General features: G+C 32.5%; 1 protein-coding gene across 1 annotated transcript; it reads right to left on the bottom strand.

The window, feature by feature from the left end:
- Positions 1-10941: 10941 nt before the first annotated feature.
- Positions 10942-15949, bottom strand: LOC127840644 (acid sphingomyelinase-like phosphodiesterase 3a). The gene is made up of 5 exons (XM_052369057.1): positions 15874-15949; positions 15306-15469; positions 13598-13775; positions 12864-13084; positions 10942-10974 (listed from the first exon to the last, which is right to left on the bottom strand). Exons 1-5 carry the CDS (start codon positions 15947-15949, stop codon positions 10942-10944), a joined length of 672 nt encoding a protein of 223 aa, XP_052225017.1.
- Between the last annotated feature and the right edge of the window lie 1885 nt (positions 15950-17834).

Here is a 17834-nt window from a genome sequence, read left to right as displayed (position 1 = left end):
TAGTAAAAAAAATAACGTCACATGAGATACGTCATATATTGCGTAATCAATTGAATGAAATTAAAAGTACAGAAAGGTGGAACTGTTAATAAATTTCCATGAAGGAATAAAATATTATATGTAATATAAGCGATAACACACGGTAGAATATGCCGGACGTCTATAATTGGCCCTAGCCGCATAATGGCCCACGGGCCGATATGTCGGCAGCGAGCCGATCATAGACGTCCGACCAAGCTCTACCGTGTGCGATTGTCTAAGTATCGCGCTGTGCGTCAAGTTGTTGAAAATAACATGTATTTTCAGGGGTCATTATTTATGTAATATACCCACATGAAATTTACTATTTTCTGTATTATAAGTTTCAACACAAATGCAAGCAATGAGAATTTCGGAGCAAATCAAATTATGACACTACCAGACCTAACTATTAAGATATATTGGCAAAGAAAGAGTTGCGTGTAGATGTGTTTTTCATATCGTTTTGTATATTATTTAACATGATTATAATTTATCTAATTCAAAGTATTAACTTCTTATAACACTCTAACAATATATAATTCTGATCGTCTATCATTTCAAATTTGGTAGAAAACTAAATCACAGATTCATAACAAACTCAAACATCATCAAATTTTTTAATGCATTGTTGATGTTTTTTTATCACAATATTGAAAAATAAAGAACCGTTTTTTAACTGCTGGAGTCCATTACACTAATATGTTCTTTTTGGGTACCCTAAATGGAAACCTTCACTGCATTAATAATATATGTAATATGCAGTTATTATTAACTGGTGTTACGGGTTGATTTTTACATTAAAAGTATGAATATGAGTTCTTCATATATACTTAGTATAGCTTATTTTAGATATCAAAAATATATAGGATTTGATTCGAAATTATTGCAGCCAATGTATACTTGAAAAAAGCAATTGCACACGTTCAAATGGACATATACAATGAAAATTATATAAATAAATAAGCATAATATTATATTTGTATACAACACATTTTTTGTACAACGGCATGTGTTGAGTTGAAATTACGATATGTATCTCATGCAAACATACAAATATGTCAATAACACTGTTGTTGTAAAAATTTGCATTTAATCTATGTAAGGCGTCTTTAAACTAATGGTGAGTAATATTAAACATAATTGATGATAATTTATGAGTACTAACAAAACGCCTTCATTCTTTTAGGTCCTTTAAACAGCGTTGTAACTAAAACAAGTCACGTTGCTATAATTAAAAACACAGATCCTTCAAACAATCAGCATCTAGCATTCTGAATGACTAAACGCTTTGTTAGTTACATCATTTGTAAGTCGATTTATGAATTGACTTATTTGCAAAGATCATACGAATAAGTGCAGCAAGAACAAACATGTTAATTATATAAGAACCGTAAAAGTTCACTCTCTACCAATATGTTTAACGGCATACCAATTAGTAATTTCTTATTTGATAAAAAAATTGCTAGCATCTCTCTCGAGTGCTTAAATGTCAGCAATTTGTCATTACGAATGCTTCAGGCAGCGAGATCTCGTGATTATATCAAAGCTACAAACCTCGCTATACAAATTGTATACTTGGTCGCCTCAAGAACAGGATTAATTTAAAGCCAGTCGTCTGAGAATAATGGCATTAACGCATATAAAGACGTAAGTTTAGAAACATGTGGAATTTAACTATTCGTACGCCTACAATTGCTATCTTAAATATTTAAAAAAAATGTTAAGTGCATGATATGCATTTTCCCATTATTTTACTCTACATTACTTTGTTTTCTGAATTTCATAGTCCTTTTGGGCTTTATGCTCCATACTGACAGTATGACGTTGAGAAATAACTATTTTAAGCATCATACATTTCTACTGTAAAAACAGACAGTCTGCCGAGATGTCTCCCTACGTAGAGTTAATTTCATTTTATTATCAAATCAAGCATAAGGGATAGTGACTTGTGACTGTTGTATTGATATCACAATTAGAGTCCCGTGGTAATAAGATATCAGACAAATTTAGAAATATGTCGATGAAGCAAACATTTGATATGTTAACCAAACCAAATTAGCAATCGTATCAAATTATTATCTATAATAACTTGATAATATATGTACGTTTAAGTCTACGGGCAATGCTCTAGCAAAAAGTTATAAATGCGTATATTTCCATTTTAAAACATGAACATAATATCTCAGCTAGTTAAACCGTTTGTAGTGGTACGGGAAGTTAATGGCATGCCATTGACCGGAAGGATATTGTAGGAGAAAGTGTTCAAAGACATTTCTGTTAATCAGCAAGTGCGTATTATGTTAGCAACGAAATAGTTGTTGCTAACCTATGATCTGTGTTTTTACAGTCAAAGCCCTTTCATACCAAAACAAAGTGAAATGATTCAAATAATAAAGAATTGGGAACTTTTTATGGCATATGGTACATGCACACGATAGGGTACTGGTAAGTATATATTTTCATCAAAACAAAGCGATTTCGAACATAAACGTTGTCAGAAACATAAGCGACATATATGTCATTGCATATGACGCCAATTTCAAAAACATTGCAATGTTAACGAAACGACTAGATATTCAGCTGCTCAATGCAAATTATGCAACGATTTCCTAGACGCATACATATATATATTTTTATATAAGCTAAACAAAACAAAAAGAATGTTATGAGTCTCATACATATACCATGCATGATTAGTAAGACCCTAATGCCAAACAATAGACATTTTTAAAAATCATCTCAGTTTAAGCTTTGTCATTTATCGGAATGTTGGCGTTTTATTGTATATTTTGTTATCGGTGTCCTTCGCCAATCATAAAATTTTAGCCCTTTAAATAACATCGTATTAGTAATAGCCGTGTCTGAGCATGATCAAATACCGTTGTTTAGTTTATTTAATAATACGGACAGGTTGTCATATCCACGCAATTATAGTTGCATAATAGTAATAATAGATTGTGTTCGATAAAATAATAATATATAGCTGATAAAGGCAGCTGAATAGGCAATTTGCTCAAAAGTTTTCGTTAGTGTAATCTTGCTACCTTCCACATGCAGACATATATCTAATTGCGATGTTTAAGAACAAAAAAAGCGATGTCAAACACAAATATCAATACTGGAAAAAACTTTCGTTGTTGTTTTGAAATACCAAAAACAGTTTATGTTTTACATTGAAAGCAATTAAGCTACCGTAAAATGTTTTGTATCCCAAAGTTTTTATCTTAGATAAAATAAATGGTAACATAAAGCATGTTGTTATTGTTACCAAAAGCACGAGTGTTGTTGTAGTTACGCTTTTCATGCTGTCCTCTTCCCTTTTCATACAGTGTCAAACACTGTGACGAGTTTCAACTTCACATAAATTCAAGTTGATTAATATCTTAGCTTTTTAGGTGATACAATGTCGTTACCTCACATCAAATGGTTACTATTATACAGAAGTATTTTGATACCTAGAAAGACATGGGGATTGTTCGGACATGTATGATACCTGTTATTCACACACACCTGTGTATACTTGTTAATACATAGAATTCGCAAAACGTATCAATGACAAACTATGAAATAATCAATAAGGAAACTTCTTAGTTGTCTGTTTAAAACGATTTCAGTTTTATAACCATATCATTTGGTCACCATGATCCACACACAACACGACATATTTTTGTTTAACTGAATGCACATTGCCTAGCCATATTATAGGGCTATTGAACTGGTGGATTATAATTGAATCTCTCGGGAGTTTTGACAAATGTGAACATTTTGTCATTTAGATAATTGACAGAGTCAGATTTGAAAATTCTATTAAGATATATTAGTCTGTAAAAACAGAGTGTGTACGTGTTTTAGCTTTTCAATTAAGGTGTGCAATTGCTATAAATAATGTTTGTTGAAGTCCTCTTGTTACTTGAACAGCAATAAATATTTAATACGTATAAAATAAGTGTGCACAAGATCGAAGCTTCCTAGGGTGGTCTCGATTGTATTTAAACAATAATTTTCAAAATCAAAGACAATTTTTTAGCCATAAGTTTTTATTGACACATGTCATGATTGATTTAAAATCATAGTGAGTTAAGACGAGTATATTGGAGTTCACTGTTAACGTTCTATTGACTCGGTATTAAAAGGTTTCTCGTTTTAAAATCCATTGAAAGCTTAATGAAATGAGTACATTGTTTTAACAATAATTTGTTTTCTTTGCCCATTCAATTAACTTTACACCTTGGTGGTTTAAGGCCCCTATCAATATAATATGTTAGAACAATGGATTCTCGATTACATTTCGTTCGGATGCTGTAATTACACCTATTTTTAACACCAAACCAAGTTCACATACGGTATTGATAAATTAGGATCTAACCGAATTTCATGCAAAACTGATATATTTCTAAGCACTTGTCTTGATGAGCTGGTGTGCAACAGATACCAACACGTTTTTTAACAGTTTCTTTAACTATTACTATTAGATCATAGTTGGATGAAGTTAGTTTTTTTAGATTTTATAAGCATTCGTACGGATACAGCGCTGAAAAAAGTAATGAAACACAACACGCTGATCAGTTGCTTAAACATCAAATCAATTCTAGAGTAAAGCAATACAACACTAGCATACTATATATTAGAAATACGCTTGTAAATGAGATTCATCTTCATTTAATACCAGTAATTGGCTGAAATTTGAAGACTTTTCTAGTTTAGTTTTTTAATTTTTCTAATAAACTGTCCACAGACATGTTATGTCTATACTTTTCTTATGATTAGCACGTTAAATATTTATTACAGCAGTCCCACACATGTGCATTACTACAAATAACATCAAAAATTATTGTATAAGTGACTATTTTGGTATAAACGATTGCTAAGATGAGTTTGATTTTTAATTATTCTTCGTATTATCATGCGATTGACATTTTAAAAGTAATAAGTTTATGTTTAAAGGAAGTATTTGGGGGTAAAAGGCTCATGTTTTAATTGTAAACAAACTCTCAAATTTTCCTAAAATTTAAAATAAATTCTTATGTACTATCCGTTAACTCTGCGAAAGTAAAACACCATGCATTCAAAACTTTTGGTGAGTATTATGATACAGTAACTACAGTCTTTTAGCAGCAAGATACGAACGAATTAATAGAAAAATTAATATATAAGTTATCTTGTTCCAAAGGTTAGTAAAGCCCTACATACTAACAAGATTATATCCGTTAAAATATCGCCCCTTTGTGCAAAAAGGTACCATTTGACATTGAAATAAGAAGGCACAAGCTACATTTTTGCACCAATAGGGCATTATGATTTGTTCCCGTACCTCCGGAGCAGTATAGTACTCGTATGAATATGTTAACTAGATAAACAAAGACACAACCTGTACACAAAATCATAAGCTTGTTAACATACCTGAGGTTTTATCTTGTTATGAAATCTTACATTGAGTGAATAATTAAATGCAATTAAATTTTGGCAAGAATTATTGTTCATTAAACTTTGTCGTTGGAATACTATGCAACGATTCACTAGAGGCTAAGAAGGTATTTATAGTCATAAAACAATATACAATTAACAGACAAGAAAAAGATATAGATTCATTCCTGAATGCAATCAAATGCAGTTGGGTCAAAAGATATTTAGAGAACACCAATACGAGTAAATTGAAATTATTCCACTAGAAAATTCTTAAAACATATGGTGACTCCTTACTTTTTGAATGTTATATCGACAACAATATCTTAGACGAAATTTCAACCAAAAACATATTTCTATCGAATGTTCTCTCGGCATGGTGTAAAGTAACTCATAATTTAGAAACCAAAATAAACAGTAAAATCATGCTATGGAACAATACAGACATAACTACTAATAATAAAACGTGTTCTATAAAAATTGGTTCGAACGAAACATAAAATATGTAGATCAATTGTACGACTACAGAATAAACTACTTTTATTCCTTTGATAACTTATGCTACATATTCGGAATACCTACAAGTAATTTCCTGATGTACTACACATTGATCAAAAGTATACCCATACATATTAAAGCAGTTACCAATACAAATAACACGCCATGTACTCAAAAAACTTTCGTAGAAAACATAATTGCAAAACAAAACAAAACAAAGAAAATATTTTACACACTTCAAATTAAAAACCCTGCCGAAATCTCGAAATCTCAAACTAAATGGCAATACCTTCTTGGAGAAATTAATTGGAAGCAAATATGTGTCATGCTATATAAATCAACTACTGATGAATACTAAGAAATTTTCAATATAATACACCCAGAGAATCATTGCTACAAATAAATATCTTTTCAAATGAAACCTTTCCAACACAAATCTATGTGATATGTGTAGTGAACATATTGAAACAATAGAACACCTTTTCTTGGAGTGTAAACATATTCAACCTCTATGGAATCAATTGACAACCTTTCTAGAGAAACAAAAATTAGATGTTAAACTATCTCTCTTAGGCATCAGTCTGGGGGTAAAAACATTCAAAAGACAAGAGGTTAATAACGCTGTGAATTACATAATAAGATTGATGAAATATTTTATATTCAGCATGAAATGCAGCAAACAAGCACCAGCAATGAACTGTCTTATCAATTATTTAAAACTGAAAATTCAAATTAAAAAAGAAATAGCTCTAAACAATGATACAATTTATATATTTGAACCAAAATGGAAACACATAAAATTTTCATGAACAAGTCCAGTATGCTTTCTACCCACTTTATGCAACTCATCCTTAGTCATAACTATTCTGTTGTTTTTCATTGTTTTTCTTTTTTTTAAACTTTCACAAACAACTAAAGAAAAAATACATATTTTTTTAATCAAAAGGAAACCACATGGTTAAAATAGTATATATTAGCATATCTTGTATAACATGTTTGAAGAGTATTACTGCTACACGGTATTACTTTGTTTTTTTACATGTATACATTGTATGTCATATATTGAATAAAAAAAAAAGAAAAAGAGCCAAACACGCGTTCGTATTACAATTATTTTACGCAACGCTTTCTAGTTGTCGTTTATTTAGATTTTGATGTATATCATCAAACCTTTTTTTACATGTTAAATGCATCGGAATATGTACTTTGAACGTAACACGTACCAATAATAAATTATTGTGTTATCGCTGTTTAATTTATAAAACTATGCGAGTGGTTCATAAGCGTAAAATCGTGATTGAAACACTGACAGCACCAGACCAATCGGTCTAGTAAAAGTATTCTTTGCATGTAGGTCTCGTATTTCAATAAATCAAAACTCTAAGATATTGATCGATAACAATCATGGCCCCTTGAGGGTTGGAAGTTTGGCTGTGATGCATCCGTAGCAAATTCAAATCAACTTTTACTACATTTTATTACACACAGTGAATATGACGTTCTAACAAAGTGGTTTCAAAAATAAACTTTTTTTAAAGCAATCCATTTCGTAAATAATTCACAGCGTTCATTGGAATACTCGTTAAAAGTTAGGGTGCACAGAGATAAATGTATGCTTGATTCATTGCGGCTTTACTTGATGGTTTGTTATTGGTATTTATTTATAGATACATTAATACATTTTTTCTGCATGGGGAAACGGACTTTTAGAATTGATAATTTCTGTTGAAGGTTAAACATTACCGACGAAGCTAGAAAACAATGTCATCGTACAACGTTGGTTCTTGTAATGTGCGATTTATTTCACGCACGCTTCAACAGATTAAAATTAAAGACATTTACTTCCAACATAGTTCTGTAGCTGGAATATTTTTCTGCTCTCTTTATGTTTTCTGTTCTCTTTAGGGATTTGCGTTAAAATTGACTTTCAAATTTTCTACTATCGAAATATTGCCGTTAAACGGCTAACACATGCATTTTACACATCTAAAGTCGATCATTTGTTTAAATACACTCCTGATTACATTCTGCATGTATCTAGGCAATAAAATAAATTAAGGAATGAAAATGCAATAATTCATAATTTCTCTGTGACATTTTTATATTCGCCTGTTATAATCGATTGTGTCCATATTGCTTACATAATATTAAGATTTGTCATGAAATGTAAAGGGATAATCGATTAATATGGATTTTTAATAGGTGAGGAAATTTCATTATAGGGTTTGTAACAGTTGTTGTTTAACAACAGCCGCGTTTCAAAAGGGTTCCTATATCAAGAGCGTTTATCTGGTTACGTTAAGTAAACAATCTGAAAAGTGTACGTGGATCCAGAGGGTATTTCCAGAGACGTCCTCACATCTGCGTTCAAAACGCGTTCGTAGATCAACAGTGTAGTTCAGGTCACGTTCGAAAACGGAACCTAGATCAAGAGGGTCACGTTTGAATAGTGTACTTAGATCAAAATGGTATTTTTGGTCACGTTCAGCAATATAAAAAATGGTAACGCTGCCTGATGATTATATCATATTGGTTAAAAAGTGGTGTATTGTTTTCAAATATATAAATAACTGATTAAAGTAGTCTGTGTCTGAAAGAGGATAGGGAAACAGCAAATCCTACAATACGAACCAAAACATAGAATACAATATGATTTTAATACGAATAACGGCATTTGTTATGATGTGAACACGATACATGTCTATCATTACCTATTTCACATACATGTTCGCATAAACAATCGTTGAAAACCCACGTGAATTGTGTTGTTACGCTCTGGTAATGTACTAAACGTTATAAATCAATTGATGTAACGGAGGATGAGAAATAATCTGATGGACGTTAGACCGTTCATTACGGTTAATGATTTAGGGCTAGAATTCTCTTAGGGCAATATCTTTGCATCTCTCTTTCCTATTTTTATTAACTTATGTTTACACAATATACAGCATAAACTTATTTTAGAATACTTTTCATGTTCTTTTCCCTTTTTTAAAGACATATTTCACATATGAACAAAATGAATTGACAATTATGAATTGTTGCACTGTCAATAATAAATATGAATGTTGTATTACGTGTGATTGATTATATGTATACCAAACATCGGCAATATTTAAGGAATTAATGTTTCGCAGTTGTTTTAAAATACCAAGTTTATACATGTTCTAAACATTCTAGTTTTCTTTGTATTACAGTATATGTTTTTATGTAATTAGTAGTACTTACGTATTGTAAACGTAAATCGGTCATATAGGTGTTCCAGTAACAAGAACATATAGACGAATTCAACTACATTTTAGCTTGCATTTGTAGAAAAAAATCATCAGTGTAAAAAATGTATTTTATTATGTACACTAGAATAAAAAATACTATTGACACTCTAAATTGTTGGTTTCGACAAAGTAACTTATGAAAGCGTAACTATCTCCTATAATCCAAATATACATTTTGTTACGATTGTTCCTAGAAGAAATCCAAATAAGAGTCGTACACATACATCTTTCTTGACATTTTCTACAAAAAGAGCTTAATTCCATCATTTATGTCTGTATAATCCACATATTGAGACACTAACAACTGTCTGATATATTGTAATATCGACCCTTAATTATCAAATAAATGTACAACGTTCGTGCGATATTAAATGTCCCAGATCCCTAAGGGACGTTGGGGAAATAAGTATCTCATTGTGAAATCGATGAATCCACGCTCATTGTGAATAATGTTCAGTGTAAGAATTTTAAGTCAAGACAACATTTGCCTGGTCTGAAACATATGGTGCATTTTACTACGCAATTGTGCTGAAATAACATTTCATTTATGCAATATTTTAGTTTCAGCATATATTACCATACGTAATGTAGTGTTTTTTCTGTTTCGTGTTGAGAGTTACAAACTAAATATTAAGTGAACAGAAGCGGTGTAATCTCTCTTAAGAATCGTTAAAGATTAATTTGTTACTCTTGCACTTGCTATGTGAAATGTAATTGTTTTTATACTTTCTTTCAGATGGTATTTATATTAAAGACCCCCCCTCCCCCCGCCCCCCAAAAATATATATATATATATATATTCACACATATGGCCAGTTACGGGGTCTCTGATTTAGAAATAGGTTATGGGGTTCCCACTTTAAATACATGTATCTCCATACCCTTTTTTATCCGATATAAACACGAATTAAGGTATATAGGGGTACCTACTATATTATTGTATATAAATACGTCATTTATTTAACGTCTTATACAAGGAAATATATAGCGAACTTATTTGCGAGGTATATACAATTTCAATTTCAGACGTGATTGTGGTTTTCGATTTAAGACCTTATTGTGAGATTTGATTGCATTACCTCCCCTACACCCCCCTCATAGTAATTAAAGGAGCCTAGAATGCGGGGTTGTATATAGACCCCGTTTTTTATATTGACCTCGTAAGTACAGTCTGAAAACTACCGAGACCGCGTAACTGGCACTATATATTGGTATATATATATATATATATATATATATATATATATATATATATATATATATATATATATATATATATGACTATGAAGCTTATTATGTTTGTTGGTTTCTTTATACTGATACATGAACAACAGTCGAGTAGAACATATATCGCTCTGTATTTCTGTCCGTCTTCAGATTTTTTTTACCAAGGATTTTCAATCAAATCGATAGGTAAGAGCCTTTAATGTGTCCTTTAAAATTTCTCAAAATTGACGCTGTATTTAGTCAACGCAAAGCTTGGTTGACGTGTCTCAGTATTATTGTGCGCAACTGACTGTCGATCGGAATTGTCTCTGCCAACTGTTATTTAAAGGGTACACGAAAGACATGTGTTCGCAGCCGTCCTCCATATATATCTATGGCGCATAGTCTTTAACAATAAAGGTACTTTCACAAAGTTTAATTTTATAAGATATGTATCTTAAGGTATACAATAATCTCAAATTAACAAAAACAGAAAACAATCAAGATATTGCCGTCAAATTTAGTTGTGACTGCAGGTCTACAGCATATTCAGAACAATTATCAAAGTTGTCTGAACACAAAATAAAAATCATATCAGACATATATTGTCTTATGAACATATCCGTATGTCTCTTAAAACAAAAACAACATCGTTTGTGAATAAGTTGTACATTCTCGTGCTACTTACATTACCTTGAGTGGTACCGATATTTGGGTTCGAAATTGTGCTCCTGGTAGTTTGTGATATATACATACAGGGGAAAATAAACCTGGATAAGTACACTTTTAACTGAAATATTTATTCGGAAAAAATGAATTATCGATCCCTGTAAATAGTCAAGCCATTATAGTATTATACAAATTAACATAATATTTCAACAATTTAGGATAGAACCAACGCAATATTGTGTCGCTTAATCAATCAAAAAGTACTGACATTATGTTTCCTTCATTTGATCAGTTTCCGTGTGAAAATGTTACTTCACAAATGTTCACGTATGTTTTAGCGTTCCTCTCTCTCTCCCTTAGGTACGACCAATCATATATTTAATCATCGTCTTGTGTGCTCGTGTCAGGATAGCATTTCCAATAATTTAAAGAACACGGCATGTTACAAATCAAATTATGATCATTTCATATAAACGGGTTCTTGAATAACCAAATTATACATCATTCAGAACTAGCATACTTTCAATAATCCCTATATAGCTCTCTGTACTTCCTAATGATACACTAATTGTGTCAGACTTTATCAATACAAGCGTTTCTGCCCACATATCTTACCATCTTAGGAATGGTGATTAACGCCAACGTCGAGTTTGATGATACAAACAAAAAATATTTATAATCTAAATTCAAAGTTCAGATGATCGTACGAGATCTGTCAAGTGTGATCATAATATATACTATACAATCATAATATATACCAAATGTTGTTTATCAGCGGCATGTTTACCTGGAGTTAGGCACTACTTCAGGATTAAGGATTCTGGCCATAGACCAATGAAAATAAAAAGGAATTTGGCTAGTCAAATTATTATGACTTATGATTACAACAACCGATAACATTCTTAAAAATCATAAATCACAAAAATAGTTCGCTAGCGGCAAATACTAAATAATAACATTTTTTCAACTGACAATAATATTTAGAGCATATATTGATAAACAAAATATTATGTATTTAACAATAAGTGAATATACTTCTCTCTTACATAAACATTTTTTACGACAGGGAAGTCATATTACGGGAACAAATCAAAGAGAATGGTTAAACAGCTAAATAGCTATTTTAGGAATGGCGAAATTTACGCAAATAACAACATATTTTAACATTAAACGACAATTTTTAGTGTCTTAATTTACCTTATAGTCGTATTATTGTGATCAATGTTAAATCACTTAGATATGAATATAACCAAAAAAATCATAACAAGACTACGATCGGACTTGCAGCCTTGTAGTTCGGACATTGCCATTAAAATTACGAATTCAAGTTATCTTCATCATCATTACACAAAACATATTTAAATGATTATTATCTATTAACAGAACACTTAAAATATTAAACAATCATCTACTTAATTTTAAAACGTGATGGTTGAATGAATTTTACTTTAAACAATGACAGTTTGTATACATGATGTTCTTACAAATAAAAAACAAAAAGTGAATTATCCAGGATTAACATTGCAATGTTTAAATAGGGGCAAACACGATCAGCTGTGATTCTTATCCATGACGAATGCTAAATCGTTGCTACAAAGCGATAGCAATAAGCAATCCAGATGTTATGAACGTGGTTATCATTTGTCCGACAGAAAACAATTGGGATAATCCGGAGATCATCTTGTTTTGGAAGGCTCGAAAACTGTCCATATCAAAGAAAGTAAGTCCACAATATACAGCGCTGTGGCAGTCATTCACGCACGCTTTAGGCATCTTCGTCGGTGCGCTCACTGTATAGAACCTCCAGTAATTCTTAAACGCTTTGCTTCCAGGATTCTTTATCCTCCTAGCAAGTTTCGCAAGTGTGGCTGCGGTCAAATCTGGTTTTTCGTAGGCTTTTGTGGCTTCATATTCGACTTCCCAATTATCAGTGGCGTTCTGATTGGCCGTTATCAGATCAAGATAGTACTGAGTGATGTCCAGCGGCCTTCCAGTGGTCCTGTCGTACTCCACTAGCCGGATGCCCGGGTTGTGGGCGGGACCGATCTCGTTTGGGAATTACATACCGCCAAGGCGTAACAGAAGGGGCGATGAAAATCGGCGCCATAACGACGAAAATAACAATAATTACGATTACGTTAACTACTTTCCATATAAGGATGAGTTAAAAGTCTTAATCTAGGGATCGTCTGCATGGTTGAAAAACAATTTCATCTACCACTTATAAGATACTGACATCATATTTAAATTGTGTGACTAACCAATTTTAATTTGTTTTTATCATATAATCACTTGTATTGAATTACACATGTATTGTGACAATACTCCTTGCATTTTGTGATGGAAGCATTTCATCGGTACTAACGTGTATTTTATCCGATCATTAATTAAAAAAAACCACAAGGTAATGACTGCAAATCTTTGGAGTTCCATTAAAATCCTTTGCCTAATTTCAAATGGCGACGAGTTTGATCATTTTATATACAGCTAAAATACTTAGTGGGCTCAGTAAAAATAGGACTTACCCGTTTTTTCAGGTAAAACTTTGAATCCATCTGAATGATCATGTTTGAAAAACATGCCAACTATGATGTCAGCATTTGTCTGGAGGATATCAGCCAAAGGTGTGTGGAACTTCTCGTGCATCCAAAGTATGCTTCTTGGCGTGTGAACCCCGGGAGAAATGTGAGCTGTGATCAGGACCTGGGTTGGAGGTATCAAATAAATATTTCATGCGGTGTCCATCGAGGTCATAATGCCCTTATGCTAATATACTGCATGATACATAATGTTACATTTATGCAAAAGTGTCATACTTTGTGCAGAATATAAATACAGTAATAAAATGCGTGACAGTAACAGTTTTTTTATTCTGCAAAATATAAGTATATTAAATAGGTACAGCCTAAAGTTATTGTTCCAGCCATGCCCCTTTCAGTGGCCTTACATGCACATAATTATCATATATTAGGCTCAAAATATGTTGTTGTGTTTTTGTAAAACCTATCGGTAGACCTCGAAACACCACAAATACGCAATATTTTAGTTATATTATAGCTTCTTACGGTACAAAAAAACTTCTAAAGTTACCAACGCAACAAATGAACATAAAATACAATGATATTGCACTACACAAATGTACATGTCATCATGACGCCATAATGAAGTGCGCGTGTATATAATCATTTAAAATATCTACTTGACCGGTCGATGAATACACAGACGGAGTTCACACGTTTTAATATATAATTTCTATCATCGGTGTAGAATTTAGAGGTGGAAATATCAAATAACTTGAGGCAGATTACCTATGCATATATAACAAACAAGATTACTTAATGGGAATTATATCCGAATTATATCTGTCAATATTTCACGGCCCCCCCCCTCACGTCTTTGGTCTAAATTGCCATGTCAAACTTTCCTGAGAAAAATGTCAAACCTTAGTATATGAAATCCCTCGAAAGATTTCTTATTGCACATGTTGATATAGCTAGTGGACGGAAATACTAATGTAGAGTTCAAATAGTGCTAAGAATAAGGAAAGATATTGAAATATATAATTATTTATATATATATATATTCCGTCCACTATATATATATATATATATATATATATATATATATATATATATATATATATATATATATATATATATATATATATATATATATATATATATATATATCTATATATATATATATATATATATATATATATATAATATATAATATATATACGTGGCTTACATATAATCATCTTTGTCTTAACTGATCCCTATATATGTTAACCACGTCTGTCTTTAAACTTACATTAATTTTAATGATTTCGATTCTCCTTAACATAACGCCTTCTCCGGCACATAATTTCATTTCGGAATATTATTGCAGTGATCTTCGAGAAATAATATGTTGCATGTTATTAGGCATTTGTGCATGTTGTTTTATTTGTACAAATACATTCAATAGTAAAGAAATACAGTGCCCATGGTCAAGATGATTATTCATCATGATTTAACGACTGCTTACGGGCTGATTTTAATGGAAAAAGTACGGTATTGAAGCAAATAAGTGTATACAACTTTATAATTTAATGTTGCGATACCTACAACAGTGTCGGTTTGAGCTGAGCTGTACCAATCAAAAGAAAAGAAATCATGAATGAAAGCTTCCTAGCGGGCGAACGGACAGAGCAAAAGCTATGTCGCCTTTAGCAGACAAAGTGTTACGCACCCTTTCATTACTGGTCTTAGCGTTAACCAGTGTAGCATTCAACCATTGGAGCTGATCGGCGGGGTCGGAGACATTAACGGTTGCCTTGTCGGAGGTGTAGTACAGGTTGGTGTTCAGCGAGATGATCCGCAGACCATGCGGCGTCTTCACAGTGTAATAAGCACCTACAAGGCAGGTGTGGTGACACAATTTTGTTACCATTAACAGTTTTATAAGCACTTACAAAGATGGCGCGGTAACAAGATGTTAACATATACGAAGACAAAATAGACACGAATATATGGTTTTCGGTAAAGAGAATTCCAATTATGAGACATTGAGAAACAGTGAGCGGCCCGCGAACCTTTGATCCTTTCTAGTAGCAGTAATTGGTTGCAAAATATATTTTGCTCGTCGGCATATTAATCAAAAAGGTACTTGGTCATTAAAAGGTAACACAGAATGTGATTATAAATTCAAATCAAAAGACTGAGGAGTTCTTGTTGATAAACGTATTAGCTAATACTAATACTGATAGAACTTCAAACCTTTTCTGAAATAGTTGTCCTGTGATGAATCATTGATCCACGGCCCCCATCTTTCGAGAGTATCGTTATAAAGTATGTTGTTAGCGGGTGGAAATTGGTTGTTCGGCCAATAGTCATGGTTACCGAAGGATGCATAGACATGCACACCGGGTAAAACGCTCTTTATCAAATCCGTCGTGTTTTTATGGATGGCAGCGTTGACATCGTAGTTAAGGTCAGAATCGCTGGCATAGAGAACGGTGTCTCTTCCAACATTATAGAAAATGAAAATAAATAATGTGGTCGTGACATTACTTAAGCCGGGTCGGTAATACATATTTGTAGAGCGAAAGACGTCAATTAGTGAGTAAGTTCAAGTCGGTTTGTGTCAAAAACGTGGCGTGGCGATTAGGCATCAACTAATTTATACGGCCATTCACCATTTGCTTCAGAGTCAAAGAAAAACAGTGCAGTTAAGTTTGTGTACGTGTACTGGTAAGCATCTAAGATCGGTTAGGTTAGCCCAGGTATAGTATAATTTAGTAAACTAAACAGCGTTACAGAATTTGAGACTGTTACAAAAATAAACAAAACGCATAAAAAAATAGTGTATGAAAGCAAGATCTTTAAGTGATTATATACTCTTATTCATGTTATAACCCCATTGTCGTTTTAAAATGCATTAAACTATTATTGTATCGATTATAAATAAACTGTAAGACTGCTTTAACAAACTATATTATTTTTGTATTCACTAAAATATCTGGCATTTCTTTTCCAGAACTGTTTCACCTACCCCGTCCATAGAATAAAGTCTGCGTTTTGTTTTAGCTTCGCCATGGCATGCTCAGAACTGTTCACAAGCGTCCAGGGGGAGTCACTCCAAAAGTCCCCAAACTGCCCGGGATGCGTGGGCTTCTCATTTGAGTTACACGAGAGTTGTCGGTCGTGGTAGGTGAAGTCATAGTGGAAATCGGTGATATGCCAGAAGAAACCTGCGGTTGTATGGCATAATTTGATCGGTGTGGCATGGCAAATTTCGAACTTCTTTTTATATTGGTGTGGTGTAATGGATATAATGGATATAGTGTTCGCATAGCGACCGGGAGGTCACTGGTTCGATTCCCACTGTAGAAGCTTTCTTGAGATCTCTCCTAAATACACCAAGTACTTGTTCTTAGTACAGGGAACATACCCGAGAGCGTTTCAAGTAAGTAGCTTAAATGCAGTCGAGCTAAAATAAATATGTTTAAACCAATTTGACTATATATCCACGGAAACACAAGTTTACGTTGCAGCTTAAAGGCTCACTCTTAAACAATTGGTTTTACTTTAGTGTACCATAGCGTCTTCTAAAAGTATATTTAGAAAGTGTAGTATCTATGCCATAGTTAGAAAACTCTAGTTTAATGTGTAAAGGTTGCAAATTCGTGTGTTCAACTTCTCAAATACAGGTATTTGAATTGTGTGTTGTCCATATGAATACCATGCTGATAAAAAAGCCGGCTCTATACTTTCCGGTGGACATTGCTACAGGTGTACCTATCGGTGGATATAGATTACACGATACCTTGCGATGAAATTTGTGTTAAACGTCCGTATAAAAAAGCATTAAGGCTGAACAAAAACACATGTTTGGCTAGTATTTAATAGTGCATATTTATAACTTTAAATATGTCATAATTAACCCACCCAACTGATTATACTATATTGAAACGTATTTCAAACAATAAACCCGGCTTGTATGTAACTGTATGGACTGCTAAAATGGATATCATTCTGATTTTTCAGTATCATTTTACTAGTATCCGAATCAAAAAAGAATTAATGTAATATGGAGATGAAACAACACCATCCCGTTTAAGAAATGTCAATTATTAGTTAGTTTGCTTATCATTTTAATAATTACATCATTTGTGTTACAGACTTTCTCAATGCTTTCAAATCAAATGTGTTTTACATTTGACATATTGATCAATTATCATTGTGCATGGGCTGTACGTTGACGTTGTCGATTTCGTAT

This window comes from Dreissena polymorpha, chromosome 8, assembly GCF_020536995.1.
Source record: "Dreissena polymorpha isolate Duluth1 chromosome 8, UMN_Dpol_1.0, whole genome shotgun sequence".
Lineage (NCBI taxonomy): Eukaryota > Metazoa > Mollusca > Bivalvia > Myida > Dreissenidae > Dreissena > Dreissena polymorpha.
This window is presented reverse-complemented; position numbering and strand designations above follow the sequence as displayed.

Coding starts and splice junctions, on each gene's coding strand:
- LOC127840644 (XM_052369057.1), bottom strand. CDS start 15,949: ATGACTATTGGCCGAACAACCAATTTCCACCCGCTAACAACATACTTT. Junction 15,470..15,873: donor ACTCTCGAAAGATGGGGGCC/GTGGATCAATGA, acceptor CCTGCCTTGTAG/GTGCTTATTACACTGTGAAG. Junction 10,975..12,863: donor ATTACTGGAGGTTCTATACA/GTGAGCGCACCG, acceptor TTTTGTGTTCAG/ACAACTTTGATAATTGTTCT.